Source organism: Oncorhynchus nerka, linkage group LG24 (assembly GCF_034236695.1).
Source record: "Oncorhynchus nerka isolate Pitt River linkage group LG24, Oner_Uvic_2.0, whole genome shotgun sequence".
NCBI classification, from domain to species: Eukaryota; Metazoa; Chordata; class Actinopteri; order Salmoniformes; family Salmonidae; genus Oncorhynchus; species Oncorhynchus nerka.
In genome coordinates this window covers 34860404-34879551 of record NC_088419.1, presented here as the reverse complement: position 1 = coordinate 34879551, position 19148 = coordinate 34860404, and the positions used below count along the sequence as shown (strand labels likewise).

Sequence of the window (19148 nt, the reverse complement as noted above, 5' to 3'; positions counted from 1 at the left end):
AAATTCCTGTGCCTGCCTGAGAAATATGGCATTAGACAGTTTACCTTGTTTTGCAACGTCTGGTAAATAAAAATATAACAGATTGCATGAATGCATTGTGATGTTTATGTTTAAATACCAAACAAAACGTAGTAATACAAAAAAAAAACAGTAGTCAGCATCAAAGCTAATCAGAAATTATATAAGCAAAGCTATTTGCTTTTGTGAATGTTTTCATTCATTCAATTCCCAATACACTATGTAAAAATACAAATCGCAGTACTGTCAAAACTGAATATGTTTTTCTTCTGTACGATATTCTCGCGGACTCTCGCGGTAATGACCGGATTGACCTGCCTTATGTCTCGCGCACTCGCAGCTCCAGCTCAGTATATAAAGGAGGACAACGGCGGGAGAAGAACGGCTGGGAAGGCACTGACCGGATTTGTAAATAAGACCGTTCAAATCTGTGTTTTATTTACAAAAGTTATGCCGGCTAATTTTAAGTATCGTACCCAGTTGTTTTAGATCGTTTTTCCTTTTTTTGCTCTCATTCCTCGCTTCATTTTCGTGTGGTTTTACACTACGCGTAATGGCGAGCTCGGCTAACTCGAATCCAGTGGTAAGGATCATTCTCAGAGGGTAGTTAGTGAGACAGAACTAGTTACGACGGCAAATTAACTGCCCCAAAAAATAATTGAGTGCAAAAACATTAAAATAAGTTACCTAGGGAATATTGTTGGCAAACAATTTAGATTTTCTCATGAATAAAAATGATAGCCATAAGTACCACAGCCATTTTAACCTCTTCGAAACCATAGCTAAATCATTTTCATAATGCAGCTGGAGAATGACGTTTAATTTATCTTGGGCAAATGTTCTCAGATGTAGTTTTTGACCTTTAGTCAAGTCTTAGTTTAAGCTAGATGATTAATTATCAAGTTAGAAATGTGATTTGAGCCTTGTTTAGTGGCTTTGTAGGCTAATTTGCAAGCTATTCTGCACCTAACTACAGTAACGTTAGCTAGTCAACATGCATCTACTACATTGGTGCATTTTCAATGTGGACTGGAGAGCTAGCTAAAAAATATTTCACGTAGTTAGTACGAGACCTAACGTTATTGCTAGCTAACTAGTAACTATCTACAGTAGCTTCGAGTTTGGGAATTGTTCCTGGAGCCTAATGAAAACTAGCAGTTTGCCTTGATGTACAGTTGGAAGCACCTTCATCCAATGCGTTTGTTTAATTCCTAAATGTCGGAATTAAAACTGATTCAGGTGCTATTTAATGCTTGATCATTCCAAACAACAAGGTCGTACAGTGCCTCTGTCCACCATTACACGAACAAGGCTTCTCGCTAGCCGCCCCAAAACACGTAGTCCTCTATTCTCCACTATTTATTTGTCCGTCTCTAAAATCACATTTGAACCAGCTCAAGTCACACTATATTCTAGCAACAATCCCATTTACAGCCAACAATGGAATATTAGTGACTGCGGGCGTGAGGCAATGTGTGCCTGATCCCGGCTCCGTAAAATGGCTTCCACGTCTCCTCTCTTGACGGTTGTGACCCTCCTCCTTTCCGCAGCTCGGTTTTATACAGCCATATTGGCTCTCTAATATAGACTGCCCGGGATGGGAAGGCGCTACTCAACCCTACGTCACCGTCTCTACGTATAAACACCAGACCGAGCTTTAAATAGTGAGCAGACAGGCGGTGAGAGCGATGGTGACACCGGGGAAAGTGACCTTTTTTTTGTCGCTGTTCATGCGACCATTTTCGTTTTTTACGGTGTATGATCGACGATTGAACGTTAAGCTATATTGTGCATGGCCTATTGAGTTGAGTTCTCGCCAGCTGCTCGATTTATTTAGTTTGTTTACAGTTTGAGAAAATCCTAAAGGCCGATTGATTGAGAAACGATTGCTGCGTTAACTTAGTTACGGTTTGAAAGCTCCCATATGCACTGCACATTTGTAGTCTAGTCTAGGGTTTCCAAACTATGTTCAATCGTTTATTAATATGACTTGATGACGAATTGTCCCAACTTGTCCAAGAATTTGTACAATTTGGGGGAATCCAATGAAAGTCTGCACACTTTTACTTTACAAATCATAATTTGGAACTTTTTTTTTTTTACATAGTTTCGTTGTCAGAATGCAAGAATTGCAATTCTGTGGTTTCTAAATTCTGTTAATTTTAAGATTCTTGTGGTATGCAGTTTATGAATGCCTGGCACTGATGTTCAAAGGCAGTCATGCCCCAAAATGACATTTTTCAAAACAGGACATTTTGTATTATTTGTTGGCTGACATTCTTTACCAAGCTGCATCTGAGTACATTTCAGTTATCACTATGTGGAATAACTATACTATATATTAGAGCACTTCTAACAGTGCTCTCTGTATGTTCTGTCAGCCTAAACTGTACAGGTCTGTGATTGAAGATGTTATCAACGAAGTCCGGGAGCTCTTCCTGGATGAGGGGGTGGACGAGCAGGTTCTCATGGAGCTCAAAACGGTACGGAACTCATCACTTCCTTTTTTAGACGCATTCCATTCTAGAATATTCTTCCTATTTTGTAGATCTGTAGTAGATCCTACTGTTATGCAATATGAGATCTCTAAGCCTCAATCCCAAATTAATGGACCGTCTAACTCCACCTTCCGTTTGTGGTCAGAGGACGAGCAAGTCTAAAGATCCCTCTGGAAAACATTTAAATTATATTAGTCTATAAGCTGATGGTCAACTTCTTACCTACCCCTCCATTTTTAAAAATGTGTCTTCCTCTCATCTTTCCTAGCTGTGGGAGAACAAGTTGATGCAGAGTAAGGCAGTGGAGGGCTTCCATACCGAGGAGCAGGCAGCCCTCCAGGCAGCAGCCCATCAGCAGGCCCAACAGGCCCAGCAGGCCACCCAGCAAGCCCAGGCACAGCAGGTCCTCTTGCCCCCGCAGCAGCAAGGTGAGTCCTCTGCCATGACATATCACCTCTGCTGTCCTTGGTACGTTATGGGCTGGTTTCCCAGATACAGAATAAGCCTCGTCCTATAGTTAAAAAGCATGTTCAATGGAGATTCTCAATTGATTAGGATTTTTAGTCCAGGATTAGGTTGAATCTGTGTTCAGGAAATTAACCTGGCCTATAAACCATTGCCCCATTTTACAGCCATATGCTCAGCCTCTAACACCTCTAATCACCGTCTTTCTCACTACCTGGTCCACCTCCAGTGTATGAACATATTTGGGGCATTGAAAAGCGCTATGTAAAACCCATGTCGATGGTTCCCTGACACACCCCTTTAAAGCCAACCACCCACCTCAGACCAGCCCTGCCTGCCACCCCTAACCACCATGTCTGGTCTTTTCACACTCAGTGTATGATATAAATTGCTATGAGTCCAGACACAACAGGTCCTTGTCGAAGTTGCCCAATTCAAAGTCAATTTCAAAGAACTACTTGAAATGACTATCTGCAAAGTATATGAAAACCTCAAATGCATTGAAAAGATAATCCTTTCTCATTCACAGTGACAAGCTGGCAATCCACCCGGCCTACTGTCACAAGCGGTAATATAATCCCTTGATGATGATAATACAGTATTTATTGTTTACATACACACACACACACACACACTGTTTGTTCCAAAGCGGCATTGGCAAGATGTTGTTTCACATTTATTAGAAGTGTAATTACTGAGTGTGTAATCGATACTTTAATGAACACATGCATCTCCCCTGTCTCTCCACAGCACCCCAGCAGCAAGTCATTGTGCAGGATCCTAAGATTCTGCAGCACATGAGTGCAACGGGGATGGTGAGTGGAGTAGGGTGGTTGTCTGTAGATGGACTACACGTTTAGGACCGGTAACATAAGAGCTGGCTCTGAGCATGACACTGACCAGGCCAGCTGGAGGACAGATGGAACAGAGGGATGAGGGAAGGAGGGGAGGAGAAGCGAGGCCACTCAGGAAATCGTTTAGTGAGAGCTATGGATTTCAGACTGGATTACTGAGCAGATAAGCCGAGAAGAGCCTCACACTCGTCTGTTCTCCCCCCCGGGTATTTTCTGAGCTGAAGTTAGATCAGTTGTAGACTCGGGGATATTCTAGCTCTGTTTTTCAAAGACTGGATAGAAAAGTGTCTCCCTAGTTTTCTGGCCTGTTTTTCCCTCTCTAACCTTCCCCCATCAACTGGTTTTGTCTTCTGTACTCACGTGTCATAGATTTAGACGTTGTAGTCTTTGTGTGATGCACAGATTTCATCAGTCTGCACAGAATATGGGATTATAGCAAATTGATAGGTTACATTTTAAAGGCTTCTCCAGGCGTTTTGAAGATCTGTTAATCTGTGCAGAGTCTTATCTTGAACAAGCACATATTCTAGTGCACCCTCTTATTTATTTATTTTCCCCGTGAATGATTAGGAGTAGCTCTTTGTCCTTGCCTGGTTAGTAATGCGTGTGTTCTCTGTTTGTCCTGTAGAGTGCAGCAGCCACCGCAGCAACCCTGGCCTTACCCACAGGTGTCAGTCCCTACCATCAGCTTATCACCAGCCAAGGTAGGACATTTAACATCACACTAGCTCTAGTATTAATCATGTATTATAACAGTGCATAGTGATTAATTGATTATTTGACAACTAAAAGTATATACACAGCCGTATTGTTGCAGAAAGATTACCTCACCAAATACCAATCTGTTTTTTTTTTGTTCTGCCCTGGATTTCTTATGTCCTTCCCGGGTGACGCACATCAGGCAATTTGTCCCAGAATTGTTATATTAAGACAGCGGACGGTGTGTACAACCTAGGAATAAGAAGCCTTTCTTTCTGACTTGTTAATATACTTGTTTCTCAACATTCAAACTGTTCTTGGTCTGATCATGGTTTCGATAATATGGATCTTTGATTGAGTCTCACGAGGTTGGGTCTGGGTCTCGAGGGCTTCGGTCTTCATCGCTCGTTCCTCTCCTCTGTTCTCCAGTCAGATCCTGAACATACTCCTCATAGGTCTAATATCCTCCTCTCTGACCCCAGGTCAGATCCTACAGTTTGTGCGTGCAGCCAACGGTGCTCAGTACATCATCCAGCCTCAGCAGCAGATGGTACTACAACAGCAGGTCCTTCCTCAGATGCAGCCGGGTGGCGTGCAGGCTCCCGTAATACAGCAGGTACGCCCCATTACACAGGTAGGTCTGCTCGCCGCCATCCAACATACACTACATGGCTTGTTGAACATCTCATTCCAAAATCATGGGCATTAATATGGAGTTGGTCCTCACTTCGCTACTATAACAGCCTCCACTCTTCTGGGAAGGCTTTCCACTAGACGTTGGAACATTGCTGCGGGGACTTGTTTCCATTCAGCCACAAGCATTAGTGAGGTCGGGCACTGATGTTGTGCAATTAGGCCTGGCTCACAGTCGGTGTTACAATTCATCCCAAAGGTGTTCGATGGGTTTGAGGTCAGGGCTCTGTGCAGGCCAGTCAAGTTCTTCTGCAGCGATCTCAAACCATTTCTGTATGTCATGCTGAAACAGGAAAGGGCCTTCCCCAAACTTTTGCCACAAAGTTGGAAGCACAGAATTGTTTATAATGTCATAGTATGTTGTGGCATTAAGATTTCCTTTCACTGGAACTTAGGGGCCTGAACAATGGAAAAACAGCCCCACTCCATTATTGCTCCAACACCAAACTTTACAGTTGGCACTATGGTAGCATTCGGACAGGTAGTGTTCTCCTGGCATCTGCCAAACCCAGATTTTTCCGTCAGACTGCCAGATGGTAAAGTGTGATTCATCACTCCAGAGAACATGTTTCCACTGCTCCACGAGTCCAATGCCGGTGAGCTTTGCACCACTTCAGCCGACACTTGACATTGCGCATGGTGATCTTAAGCTTGTGCGGCTACTCGGCCATGGAAACCCATTTCTTGAAGCTCCCGACGAACAGTTTTTGTGCTGACGTTGCTTCCAGAGGTCACTTGGAACACTGTAGTGAGTGTTGCAACGGAGGACAGACTATTTGTATGTGCTTCAGCACTCGGCGGTCCTGCTCTATGAGCTTGCGTGGCCTCCTACTTCGCGGCTGAGCCGTTGTTGTTCCTAGACGGTTCCACTTCACAATAACAGCACTTACAGTTGGCCAGGGCAGCTCTAGCAGGGCAGACATTTGACGAACTGACACGTTGGAAAGGTGTGGCTGAAATAGACAAATGGAGGTGGTACCTCTGTTGGAGGTGGTCCTCCTCGTGCAGATTGTCCACAGTTCAGTCAATAATATTTTGTCGCCACTTGCTCACTAACCAGTGCCAGAATACCTGATCCTATGTCAAAACTATGATCGATGACATGAGTAGTGGAGGATAAAATGTCCGTTACCCTATGGGCCTTCTGTGAGGTCCTCAGATTTACAGAAGTGGCTTAAGATGGCTATGTTTTGCAAGCTGAGTGGTTTTGGAAGGTGAAGTGTCCGTTACTAGTTCCTGGTGGTTCAGTGGGGTGTAATTTCATGTTGCTGCCCCTCAGGTTCTGGCTCCTCTCCAGGGAGGCCACCCACAGCAGACTGGAGTCATCATCCAGCCTCAACAGATCGTCCTCACTGGGAACAAGGTCCAGCAGAACGCACAGGTCAGATATCAAACACTCACTAGTTACTACTGGCGCTCTATGGAATTGAAAAAGGATGGTACATGTATTCCCCTGAAATGTTTTGATAAAATATGCATTGGTATACCTACATTCAATGTATTTTTACACTCTGCTTTTGACAATCTATAGATATGCAAGAGGGAATTATTTACCCTATTGTACAAATGGTGATTCCTCTGCTGAACACCCCATCCCACATTCAACCAGCTCTCACCACCCCAATCCTTCTCAACCCATTTCTCTCTTCAGGTAATGCAGATGCCAGGCCAGCCCGGCCAGGTGCAGCAGATCCAGCAGCAGGTCCAACAAGTCCAACAGGCCCAGGGTGGCGCTGTGCCAGGGCCACCACAGCAGCAAGCCAAGCAGCAGCCTCCTATGATGCTGCAGGTTGACGGAGCGGGGGACACGTCCTCAGAGGATGAGGACGAGGAGGAGGAGGAGTATGATGAGGATGAGGATGAAGACAAGGATAAAGATGGAGGGGAGGACGGCCAGGTGGAGGAGGTGGGTAGTACTCTCAATGAGACCGAGAGAGAGACACAATGCTTCTAAACTTTTACCCTTAGAATGTTTGTATGACCCACTGACTAGGTGAGCAAAACTATCTCTAACCAGTTCCAAAGCACTTTACTAGCACACTGTTGTACTCTCTAGATTTGACTGTATTGATTGAATGATAGGATGGATATACAGTGCCTTTTGGAAAGTTTTTTTTGTTTTGTTACAGCTTTATTTTAAAATTGGAGAGAAACAAAATTCCTTCTTCTACACACAATATCCCATAATGACAAAGCAAAAACAGGTTTTTAGAAATGTTTGCTAATAAAAAATAAAAAATATATAAATAATAAATATATAAACACATTTACATAAGTATTCAGACCCTTTACTTTGTTGAAGCACCTCTGGCAGCGATTACCGCTTTGTCGCCTTGGGTGGGACGCTACAAGCTTGGTACACACCTGTATTTGGGGATTTCTCCCATTCTTTACTGCAGATCCTCACAAGCCCTGGCAGGTTGGATGGGGAGCGTTGCTGCACAGCTATTTTCAGGTCTCTTCTGAGATGTTTGATCGGGTTCAAGTCCGGACTCTGGCTGGGCCACTAAAGGACATTCAGGGACTTGTCCCGAAGCCACTCCTGCGTTGTCTTAGCTGTGTGCTTAGGGTCATTGTACTGTTGGAAGGTGAACCTTCACCCCAGACTGAGGTCCTGAGCGCTCTGGAGCAGGTTTTCATCAAAAATCTCTCTGTACTTTGCGCCATTAATCTTTTCTTTTCCTCGTTCCTGACTAGTCTCCCAGTCCCTGCCGCTGAAAATATCCCCACAGCATGATGCTGTGACACCACCATGATTCGCCATAGGATGGTGTCAGGTTTCCTCCAGATGTGATGCTTGGCATTCAGGCCAAAGTGTTAAATCTTGGTTTCATCAGACCAGAATCTTGATCTCATGGTCTGAGGCCTTTAGGTGCCTTTTGGCAAACTCTAAGTGGGCTGTCATGTGCCTTTTTTACTGAGGAGTGGCTTCTGTCTGGCCACTCTACCATAAAGCGCTGATTTGGTAGAGTGCTGCAGAGATGGTTGTCCTTCTGGAAGGTTCTCCAATTGCCTCTGGAGCTCTGTCAGAGTGACCATCAGGTTCTTAGTCACCTCCCTGACCAAAGCCCTTCTCCCCCGATTGCTCAGTTTGGCTGAGCGGCCAGCTCTAGGAAGAGTCTTTGTGGTTCCAAATCATCCTTTTTTTAAGAATGATTGAGGCCACTGTGTTCTTGGGGACCTTCAATGCTGAAGAAATGGTTTGGTATCCTTCCCCAGATCTGTGCCTCGACACAAACCTGTCTTGGAGCTCTACAGACAATCCCTTCGACCTCATGACTTGGTTTTTGCTCTGTAATGCACTGTCAACTGTTGGGACCTTACATAGACGTGTGTGTGTCTTTCCAAATCATGTCCAATCAATTGAATTTACCACAGATGGACTTCAATCAAATTGTAGAAACATCTGAAGGATGACCAATGAAATCAGGATGCACCTGAGCTGAATTTAGAGTCTCATAGCAAACTGTCTGAATACTTATTTAAATAAGATCTGTTTTTATCAATTTGCAAACAATTTCTAAACCTGTTTTCACTTTGTCATTATGGGGTATTGTGTGTAGAAAAATCTATTTTATAATATGGCTGTAACGTAACAAAGTGTGGAAAAAGTCAAGGGGTCTGAATACTTTCTGAATGCACTGTATGTAGGTTATTAACCCCCCTCCCCCTTCAGGAGCCTCTGAACAGTGAAGATGACGTGAGTGATGAGGAGGACCAAGAACTGTTTGACACAGAGAACGTGGTGGTGTGCCAGTACGACAAGGTAAGTCATCCCCAGATGACTACAATACGATGTATGTATCCTGTATATGAGAATCCACAGGGAGGAAACCCCAGACTTCCTGTGTATGTGTCTGGTATCCCCCTCTGCTCCTCTCCTAACGCCATCACTGACACTGTCCATTTGGTTTCCCTGTTCTTCTCTGATACACACACACGCACGGCATTGTGCGAAAGAGCGAGGCATCCGTCTGTTCCTACCGAACTCTCACTCTTTTCTCTCCTCAGATCCACAGAAGTAAGAACAAATGGAAGTTCCACCTGAAGGATGGTATCATGAACCTGAATGGCCGAGACTACGTCTTCTCCAAAGCCATCGGGGACGCTGAGTGGTAAAACTCACCACAAAAAGGGTACATCCAAAATGGCACCCTATTGCCGATATTTATAGTGCACTACTTTTGACCAGGGCCCATAATCCTCTGGTCAAAATGAGTGCACTACATAGGGGGATAGGCGGCTGTTTGGAATGTAGGCAAAGCAACAAAACACCACAAAAGAACTCTGGAACTTTCTGTTCGAGAAAGAGGGAGACCTCAATAACTGAAGACCCAGGGAATCACTGGAGACATTTCAGCCCGAAGACCTGTGGTGGGTTGGTGGGGGAAGGAAAATATATGACACCACCCAAAACTGTGAGATGCACATCTGAATGATTGGTATTTCAGTATCAATACCCAACAAGCTTGAGAAGACTGTCCCTGCATCGTAGAACCCTCAGAGGAGGAGGGATCCTTTGCGCTTCTTTGTTTGAATGAATTCAACTTCAGTTTGAACTGACTGTCTTACACACTTGTAGTTGTAGTGGACCAGATATAACCACCGACTTGACCCACTCTAAACACTTTATACCTATAAGTTTGAATCGAGGTCAAAGTTCAGTGAAAATGCCCAGCGATTGGACAGGGAAATCTGTCAATTCCAGTTGTGCCCAGTGATTGGCTAGGGAACTTGTCAGTCAATCCTAGTAGGGTTTTTTTTCTCAAAGTGACCCTGCACTACACAGTAAAGTTGACACCAGTGTATTGAGTTAAATTGGCTGTTTGCAAAGGCCGACATTTTTAGCTTCTTGTTGTAAATCTCCATTCCATGTCACTGATATGATATTCCTGCCACGTGTTCTCATGGTCCACACTAGAAGTTTCCTTCCGGGTATCCAGTTGATACTAGTACTCACTGTGTGTTCGGCAGTGTAGCGCTCCCCTCCTGTGATCCTAGTAACTTTTTATATTTTTATTGTTATGATGAAGACCAACCCCACTAAAGGCAAAAGGTTGGTAACGACCTAGTGATGTAAATTGAGTGAAGGGATCCCAGGGCACCTCCTATTCCCTATAGAATTCACTTTTGTGAGCCCTGGTCAAAAGTAGTGCTCTACAAAGGGAATAGGATGCCATTGGGGATAAAAACAAATAAAAAGAATCCCCCGTCTGCTTCTTTTTCAAGCCCTCCTAAATCATTCTATCGTTGACTGACCCCGTGCAAAGACGGTTAATGAATCAACCAATGAATGGATAGATACAATTATTGTACAAATGTCTTCAAACACTTACAGTTTTCCTGTTTTGTGTATCTGGTCTTCTAATTCAGTGGTTAATCAGTGCAGCCAGCTGGGGATTTGCATTGTCAGTGTCGATGTATCGTGAAGTCAGTCAAGTTTGGCCACAGCATGCCCAATATTGTGTGTTTGTGAGGTCTGTCCGGGTTCACTGCTTGTTGAAGATGGATTCATCAGTTAATGTTGTTGGAAGAATGGACACCCCACATCCCCTTTCCGATTTTACAGTACAAATAGATAACATTTTTGTGATTCATTTGTTTTGTGTCTTTTTGTATTTATTCCTGAAAGCTCAGGCAGTGTTATATTTTTTTGGGGGGTAAAAGTAATCAAGAAGCCGCACCAATCTGTGCTCTTATGATGATAACGAAGTGTTCCTTTTTTCTTTTAGTTGGTTGGACTAGGCTCCATGTGCTGTGGGCCATGTCTTGGCTGCTGTGTACAGCACTGTCTGTCTTGTGCTTTCATTTTAATCATGATGATTTTAGAAAAGTCCTGTTCAAGCAGGTTTCAACTTCTGGGTGGCAAGGTGTGTGTTCTCTGCAGTTTATTTTAACAGTGCCCCATTGCAACAAAAAAATGTCTCTGAAATAAATAAAGTATGTTTTCAGCTTTTTCATAGTAGCTTTGATTCTGTTTGGGTTTTGTGTGTGTGTATATACGTATGCCTGTGCAGTCATTCTCAGACACAATGGCCCAACTCATGACTAAAGTAGTCATTCTGTTGAGGAATGTACGCTGGAACATTTCAGAGTAGCTTCTAGTTCTGGAACTCTGCGCTTGGACAAGCAGTAGCATATGATATGAGCCACTCTTCTGCTCAAGTGGTTTTGACCATTTTAATCAAATTATTTTAGCATTGTTCCTAATTCCACATGTTCTAATTCCCTGACGTAATTTCGTTTGTGCCTTTTGGATTTTAGTTTGGCATTTAGGTATTCACATATAATGATCATTTGGAGAGGATTTCTCTACATAATGTACTTTGACTTATTTTATTCTTCATGTACCATGCTTTTCAACTGCTGTTCAAAAAAAAAAAAGCGGTTTGTTTGAGATGTATCGTTTGTATCATTCATATAACCATTATTTTATTTAAAATCAGATCTTTGTAAATGACCATAACTTGGCGGATGTGCTTTGAATACAAGTAATTAGAGAAGGTAGTATTTTATTGAGCAGACCTGTTTAGTTTTTGCCTTTTCTAAACATTTTATTAAAGTAATATCAAAGCTGGTTTGTGTATGGCTTTAATGTTTTTAATGAAATGGTATAATCGTTCATTGACTGAGTGGCAGAATTTAAGAATTTCTTACCTTGGAAAATAAAGAATTCGGGTGATTGTAGATTTGACACAAACTTTTTAAAATTTTAAACTGAGCATTCGATCAGCTATAAACCTACAATCCTTTTCCACGGAGATGACAATCTTTAGTTTAATCCCCACTTCCCACATTTGTGTGGGATAATCCAAATACTGTATGGCAGTGGGCCATGTTGTGTGGGTGTTTCTCGTGCCCTAATTCCAGACGGTCTGGAATGTTTCATGTGGGTACTTTTGAGATAAAAGGTATGGTGGAAGTGGGACTAGAGCCCAGCTACTCATCCCAGTTTAAATAGATTGTGGTGGTTTTACCTACTTTAGTTGAATGCTCTGGTTGTAGGTTGCTCTGGATAAGGGTGTGCTAAATGACTCAAATGTGACGTCGATTCTGCCTCTGATTGTAAATGGAGAGATGAGTAATGGCCCATCCTAAATGCCACATGGAGTTGACGTTAACTCAGATGGAGTGGATGAGGGATAGTGGACCCTACATACTAGTAGTCTAGGTCTAACCTACTCCTGAGTGAGCACTGGAGTAGAGAGCTGCTAGTTATCCTGCGTATACTGTGTATCCTCTTGATTCCAAAATCCCAAGTCTGACGGGGAGAATGTCCTGGGAGTAAGTTCGCTAGAGAGTATGATATTTGACCTAGGTCTACAGGCTTGATGCTGGACATCTGCAGTCATGGACTCTGGCTGTTATTAAAAGTGTTGGAACGTGTGACATGTCTCTTGTCTGCTGTGTCATTCACTAGCATGAAATAATGTCAGGCAAGGCGGTCTGGAGACACTTGAAAAATCTGAGAGGGAGGAAGGAGTGTTTTCTTTCCCCTCCACTTCATTCTCAAATTTTCTCGCTGCGTAAGAGCAGAGCGTGGTGGAACGCTCTAGTAGTTCTGAGAGGGTGACCCTTGACCTTTCAAGAGCAGCACACTGACTACACCTACTGACCTGCGGAGACGTGAGGAGGGACAAGTCAACAAGCTGAGTCACAGCATTAATATAAAAACAGCACGATCTCAGACTAGTCCTAATATTTTACGATATTAGAATCTGTGCCTTCTCTCTCGCTTTCCGTTTCTTCCCGTCTCACTCTCTCTCACTTTTGATGAGTTCAGTCTCTTCCTACTATTTGTGTTGAGAAACTCAATATGGCAGCATGGTTGCATGTCGTTCATCCAAAGCGCCCTGCCCTCCTGGTTATTTGGGGAGTGGCTGGGAGATGAGGTTTATTTGAAATACCAGGAGAGGAATTGGCCAGGCCATGTTAGGAACCAGGGCTAGAGAGAGAATGGAATGAAATTGGTTCAATTTACCAAGTCAGTTTGTTTGACCCTGTCTGTAGACCATGACTGTTTGATTCTAGTTTGTGCCATGGGAGCACATATTGTTATCGTTATGTACTCTGGTGAACTCCATGAGATCTGTCTCACCCCTCAATCGATTTGTTTCAACTTTTAATGGCATGCACATGTACAGTGAATTGCCTTTCAACCTCTAAACTCAGTGCTGTAATCAATGACAATGTAATACTACAAATAAATGTGATGACTGTTTTAAGTATTTTGAGTTTTTACTACTTCAATATAACAGCCTGTTACATGCTCCTCGGTTGGTTTTATTATTCACGTTTTCCTTGTATTTAATCCTTTTGATATTGAAGACTAGACTAAGACAACTTGTCAACCAATATTGTTATACGAATTAGAATAACAATATTTTTAATCTGTTGGATATCTGACAAAATCTAACAAAAGGCCAAGAACCTTTATTTAGCTGAACGGAAGAGTTGCATATCACTTTGGCCTGTTGCGAGAGAGAAAATAAAAACATAATAGGAAATGATCCTTTTTCCAGGAAAGTTAATTCCCTAGCGGTCTGCATTTCTCTGAAAATGTCACAGTGCAGTTCAAACGCTATCCAGATGTCAAGCGGGCGGTCATTGGCAGAAAGCTCCAATATCTCACTATAGCAACAGCTATCTTGCATGTTTGTGTTTTTCCTAGGTTCTTCTAGCAAGGCACAGTTTTATCCAGACCTGGGTTCAAATACATGTGTATTTGAGTATCTGGTATTGAAAATATTTTTTTTTGTGTATTGGGAGTATTTTCAAATACACAGCCCAAACAAATACTTTTAGAGTATTTGACTGGTTATGTATAAAAACCAAGTAGTCTACCAATTGTATTTGAGACCATTTTAAAATACCTAGGTTAAGTTCAAGGAATGTGTATGAGTAAGTGCATTTCCAAATATATTAAAATATTCAACAACTTGTCTTTCCAATCAAATATATCTGAATACATACATCGGAATGTATGTGAAACTAATTTAAATATTTTAAATAGTATTTGAACCCAGGTCTGGTTGCATCTTCTGATTGTCTGAAAAGCCACATCTTAAGATTGGAAATATATATTCGTTTCAGGGTTGGGGTGTATTTCTGAAGAATGGAAATATATATTGGTTTCGGGGTTGGTGTATTTCTGGAAATTCTTTACATGTTTATTTGGATCAGTTCAGTAGCAACATTAAATAGGACAACGAGAAGAAGAAAAATAAGGAGACAAATGTTTAATGTATCGCTGGAATGTAATATACATTTGGGGCAAAACCAGATCACTTACGCTGTAGATACTTTTCAAAGAGAACGGCTCGGTAAAAACACTCATGTCTGGTTTTCACATTATGGTTCCTATAGATTGATGCCATGTGACGATTAACACATTTCCTCACTTCCTTTATGTAGCTGGTTTGTTAATTAACATTTTTAAAAAGGCACACTAAAAAGATGCAGTATCACAACAAAGTGTAGCATGTTATGCCTTTGTACATGGATTACTCTTCTCATTTCTATACAGTATACACATTGTGCAACATTAAGGGATGCAGTATTTCCCATGTCTGAAGTCAGGTCTAGTTTCTGATCACCCTGGACCTGCAGGCTGATCTGTAATACAGTACCAGGACAATATCCAGGAGCCTCTAAGGAATCTTTTAATTTCATAGGTCTGACATTTGAGAAATCAAATATCATTTTGCAGACCTCTCAATGTCTTCATTTAGCTCTTAGTGTAAAAAAACATGTCTCTTTTTTTGTGTCTGGTATGAATAATCATGGATTTAAAGTTCACAAGAAACCGGGGTAGATTTATTTGCTAAATGTGATAAAACATTGATCGAGGAGATATTTCTTTGGGGGGGGGGGGGGGGCTCCAGTTCATCTACAATTGAAACAAAAGTGTAAATCAACTTTGCTTTCAGATACAGTACAGCTGACATTTAGCAACAGTTTCAACACCCAATTAAATCTTTACAATTAACAATGACCGAAATAGGATCATTTCCTAACAAAGTTTTGCTGCAATCAACCAGAATATCTCACTGACACGTAATATTCCTTGACTGTCAGTATATTAATTGCAACGACAAAAATCACAGCAGAAATTGTGATAACAGTCAAACTTGCAAAAAGGTTCAGAAAAAAAAAAATACTGGTTTGCTGTAAAATATCTTAACAGTTCAATCCAGTTCCAGTTTTGATTTCACTGTGACTCCTCTCCTCTCTCCAACCAAACCACCACTGGCACCATCACAGTACTCTTTGATCTCCCCAGGCTAGGTTTGAGTTCATGTGTCCAGGCTACGGTTCTCCGGACTGGGTTGCTGGGAGGTGGGTTGGAGGTAGGTTTGACCAGACCCAGAACGATCCTGCAGGTGGATGGGTACCTCCTCTGGTCCTCCTGTTCCCTTCTCGTTTTTGTCTCTCTTCTTACCTCTCCGGCCCTGGTGACATACCCCACTGCTACCCTTCGAACTGACCGTCTGCCCTCTGAAGAGCTGTGCCCGGCGCTGGCACAGCCCCACCTTACTGAGCAGGATAAAGACATCCCCCCTGAAGGCCTTGGTGAAGATGGCGTACAGGAAGGGATTGGCACAGGAGTTGAGAGGGTAGAAGAGCACCAGCAGGATCTTAGAGTTGGACACAGTGATGAGAGGCCGGTCCAGAACCGCCGACATGGCATAGAAAGAGATGGGCGCCATACACAGGAAGTCCGTGAAGATGAGGACGGCCATGCGTTTGGCGATGTTGGTGTCTTTGGAGCCGGACCGGTAGTGTGGGTTATGGACAGTGCAGTAGATCTTGATGTAACAGGCACAGATGACCAGAAATGCCAGGATGTTGAGGATAAGGACTGAGACAATGTACACCTGGGCCACGGTGGACTGGGTGTCCATGGGTAGGCAGATACTGACCTAGTTAAATAAAGATCAAATAAATCATCCATCAATCGTTACAAAACCGATTAGCCAGCCCACTGCTATGGCTACTCTTGCAGGTCTACGGGGTCCTAGGCTTACCATAGACCGGCTAATTGGTTTTGTAACGATCACTGAATCAATCAATTAATATTAAGAAATAGATAAATACTGACCTTCTGGTAACTACTAACCCCCACTAGGGGGAGCATCGCTAGGAGGAGGCAGAACAACCATCCAGCCAGCATCACAGCAGCTGCATGGGGCAGACGCAACTTCCTGTCCAGCCTCATGGCGAACGTTATTGCATACCACCTCTCTAGCGTGATCACCGTCAGCGTATACACCGACAGTTCGCTGGCAAACACGGTAAAGAACCCCGCTAACCCGCAGCCCGGCCCGGTCTGCCAGTCGATGGCGTGGTTGTAGTACTCTGCCCGGGTGTGAAGGTCCACAGAGGCGATGAGGAGGAGATATATCCCCATGCAGAGGTCAGCGAAGGCCAGGTGACACATGAGGAAGCGGGAGACGGAGAGCTTGTAGTGAGAGGTGAGGAGGACTAGAAGTGCCACCATGTTGCCTACAACAGCCAGTAGGGACACGAACCACACAGACACCCGCAGGAAGCTGAAGCCCATGATGTCCTCGCACGGGTTGAACTCGTCCGGCGCAGGGGCGCAGGTCACCTCCTCGCCCTCCTCACAGACCACGTAGTCGTAGCGACTGTCGAAGTCCTGGCTGGTGTCCTCCTGGGGGTTCTGTAAGATAAGATTATCACAGACACAGAAATGTATCATTTTCCTTGATTTGTTATTTCCCCACCCAGTCAGCACTGGCAACACTGGTTGCTGACCAGTCTCTCTTTACCTTCAGTGTCTCCCCGAAGCCCACGTCATCATCCGGCTGGCCGCCGAAGTAAGCGTGGTAGTGGAGGCTGCTTTGGAAGTCTCTCCGGGGATCTCCCTGGGTGTCTCTGGACACCCCATCTCTGAAGCCCACCTCGCTGGGCTGCTGGTCAGCTGCATCCCCCATGGGATCCTCTTGGAGGGATGGGACTGTGAGGGGACCCACGGATCTCTTCTGGTGCCGGTCTGCTGCAGTGTCAGAGGCTGGGTCTATTTGAAGAGATGGGACTCTGAGGGGACCTACTGATCTCTTTTGATGCTGGTCGTAGAAAGCTGTCAGGTTGCAGATGATGTACTCAAGGTATCTGCAATGTCAAAAGAGACTCATTGTAGAAAGTGTACTGTAGATCTATGAGTTTTTCTGTGAGTTTCGCTTCTGTTGGCGCTTTAAGAATAATTGAAGGTGAAATAATTTGTTTGAGTCTGTAATGAACATTGCAAGGTTGATCAAATGAAACTGTGAATGACTGTAGGTTCAAGTTGAGTGCAAACAAATAAATACAAAATAATTCAGCTTGAATCCTTTACTTCAAAATACCTCTTCATACACTCCTGGGTCCAGCTATCATATTATTTACATACCTAGTTAAAGAAAAACTGATTCATGTTGAGAGAGGCTTGTTGGTCTTCCTACAATAAGAGTGTTGACTGACAGTAATTAAAGCCACCTAATAAAACGTTATAAACGCGTCAGAGTTGACTTCATCTCAGCCAACATCCACACTGAGCAATTACAGCTGTGCTATTCAACAGCCATTAATCATACTGTAACTGTACACAAGACAGAGCAATACACACTACAGTACACTTCCAGGGTTAGTAATGCACTCTATCATTTTATTTTCATTTTCAAAACCATCAATGAAAGAGTTCACAGGTCTCTAGTTGTAACGGAGCCGAGCAGCATTGATTTACAAACTTCTAGACAAATAAACAAACGTTGGAAGGACCAGTCAGTCAAAGGGAAATATCGTTGTGCTCTTGTTTATGTACATTTTTGGGGCAACGTTGCAGATGGTATGGCTCAAGTCCCTAGTGAGACACCATGGTAGAATGGAGGAATGTATTGCGAGAGGAAATGGTAGAATGATGATTTATTGGGAAAGATGGGTTGATCTGTGGCTGTCTGAACGGTGGAATTGATGAGGGTTGTACAGTAGTGTACAGTAGAAATGTTTGAGGTCCTCCAATAAGGGGTGAATGGGTGGGATTGTTATGCGTTTCACAGTTTACGTTTTGTGGTTTGGTTGCTGTGAGTGGTGTTAGTATTGATCCTGGTAGTTATAGGTGTGCTTGCATCCATGCCCGTCCAGGTCTCGGGTGGGGCTTGGTTTTTCCAGCACAGCAATTTTTGGCCTGGGGCCTGGGGCCTTGGCCATGGCCTTGCCCGGCATCTCGGGGCTTGTGGGGTCGAGCACACCCACTAACCAGAGCACATACTGACCAGAGCACATACTGACCTGACCAGAGCACCTACTGTGGGAGCGGAAATTTGTATTGTCTGTGTATTGTATTGTTGTGTTAAATAAAATAGATAAAATAAATTTAAAAAATAGTTATATACACACACACACACACATACATGCATTCTGTAATTATTCAGCCCCTTTCCCCTTTTCCACATTTTGTTATGTTACAGTACAGCCTTATTTTAAAATGTATTAAATAAAATAAAAATTCCTCTTCAATCTACACACAATACCTCATAATGACAAAGTGAAAACAGGTTTTTACAAAAGTATAAAAAACAAAAAACAGATATACCTTATTTAAATAAGTATTCAGACCCTTTGCTATGAGACTCAAAATTGAGCTTCTGTTGATCATCCTTGAGATGTTTGTACAACTTCATTGGAGTCCACGTCTGGCAAATTAAATTGATTGGACATGATTTGGGAAAGGAACGCACCTGTCTATATAAGGTCCCACAGTTGACAGTGCTTGTCAGAGCAAAAATCAAGCCATGAGGTCAAAGGAATTGTCCGTAGAGTGCATAAACAGGATTGTGTCGAGGCACAGATCTGGCGAAGGGTACCAAAACATTTCTGCAGCATTGAAGGTCCACAAGAACACAGTGACCTCTATCATTCT

General features: G+C 43.2%; 2 protein-coding genes across 6 annotated transcripts in view; one reads left to right on the top strand and one right to left on the bottom strand.

Moving 5' to 3' along the window:
* Positions 1 to 367: 367 nt before the first annotated feature.
* LOC115107898 (transcription initiation factor IIA subunit 1-like) lies at positions 368 to 11804 on the top strand. Of its 5 annotated transcripts, none has more exons than XM_029631647.2 (12): positions 368 to 601; positions 2400 to 2501; positions 2785 to 2944; positions 3511 to 3549; positions 3732 to 3796; positions 4464 to 4539; positions 4737 to 4775; positions 5017 to 5150; positions 6507 to 6608; positions 6879 to 7133; positions 8904 to 8993; positions 9239 to 11804. In XM_029631647.2, the coding sequence occupies exons 1-12, from the start codon at positions 572 to 574 to the stop codon at positions 9344 to 9346; spliced, it is 1200 nt and encodes a 399-aa protein (XP_029487507.1). In that variant the 5' UTR covers positions 368 to 571; the 3' UTR covers positions 9347 to 11804. The 5 variants fall into 5 exon arrangements, with proteins under 5 accessions (XP_029487507.1, XP_029487506.1, XP_029487509.1 ...); XM_029631646.2 differs by having other exon boundaries at positions 5017 to 5168; XM_029631650.2 differs by lacking the exon at positions 368 to 601 and adding an exon at positions 1688 to 1822 and having other exon boundaries at positions 5017 to 5168.
* Positions 11805 to 14451: 2647 nt separating this feature from the next.
* Positions 14452 to 19148, bottom strand: part of LOC115107897 (thyrotropin receptor-like) — a 37288-nt gene continuing 32591 nt past the window's right edge. Inside the window, exons 10-12 of the mRNA XM_029631645.2 lie at positions 17020 to 17362; positions 16329 to 16910; positions 14452 to 16149 (exon numbers count right to left, since the gene is read on the bottom strand). Coding sequence (XP_029487505.1) covers positions 15523 to 16149; positions 16329 to 16910; positions 17020 to 17362 — 1552 coding nt within the window. The 3' untranslated portion in view covers positions 14452 to 15522. The remainder of the gene's footprint in view (positions 16150 to 16328; positions 16911 to 17019; positions 17363 to 19148) is intronic.

Coding starts and splice junctions, on each gene's coding strand:
- LOC115107898 (XM_029631646.2), top strand. CDS start 572: ATGGCGAGCTCGGCTAACTCGAATCCAGTG. Junction 4,540..4,736: donor TCAGCTTATCACCAGCCAAG/GTAGGACATTTA, acceptor GACGCACATCAG/GCAATTTGTCCCAGAATTGT. Junction 4,776..5,016: donor TTATATTAAGACAGCGGACG/GTGTGTACAACC, acceptor CTCTGACCCCAG/GTCAGATCCTACAGTTTGTG.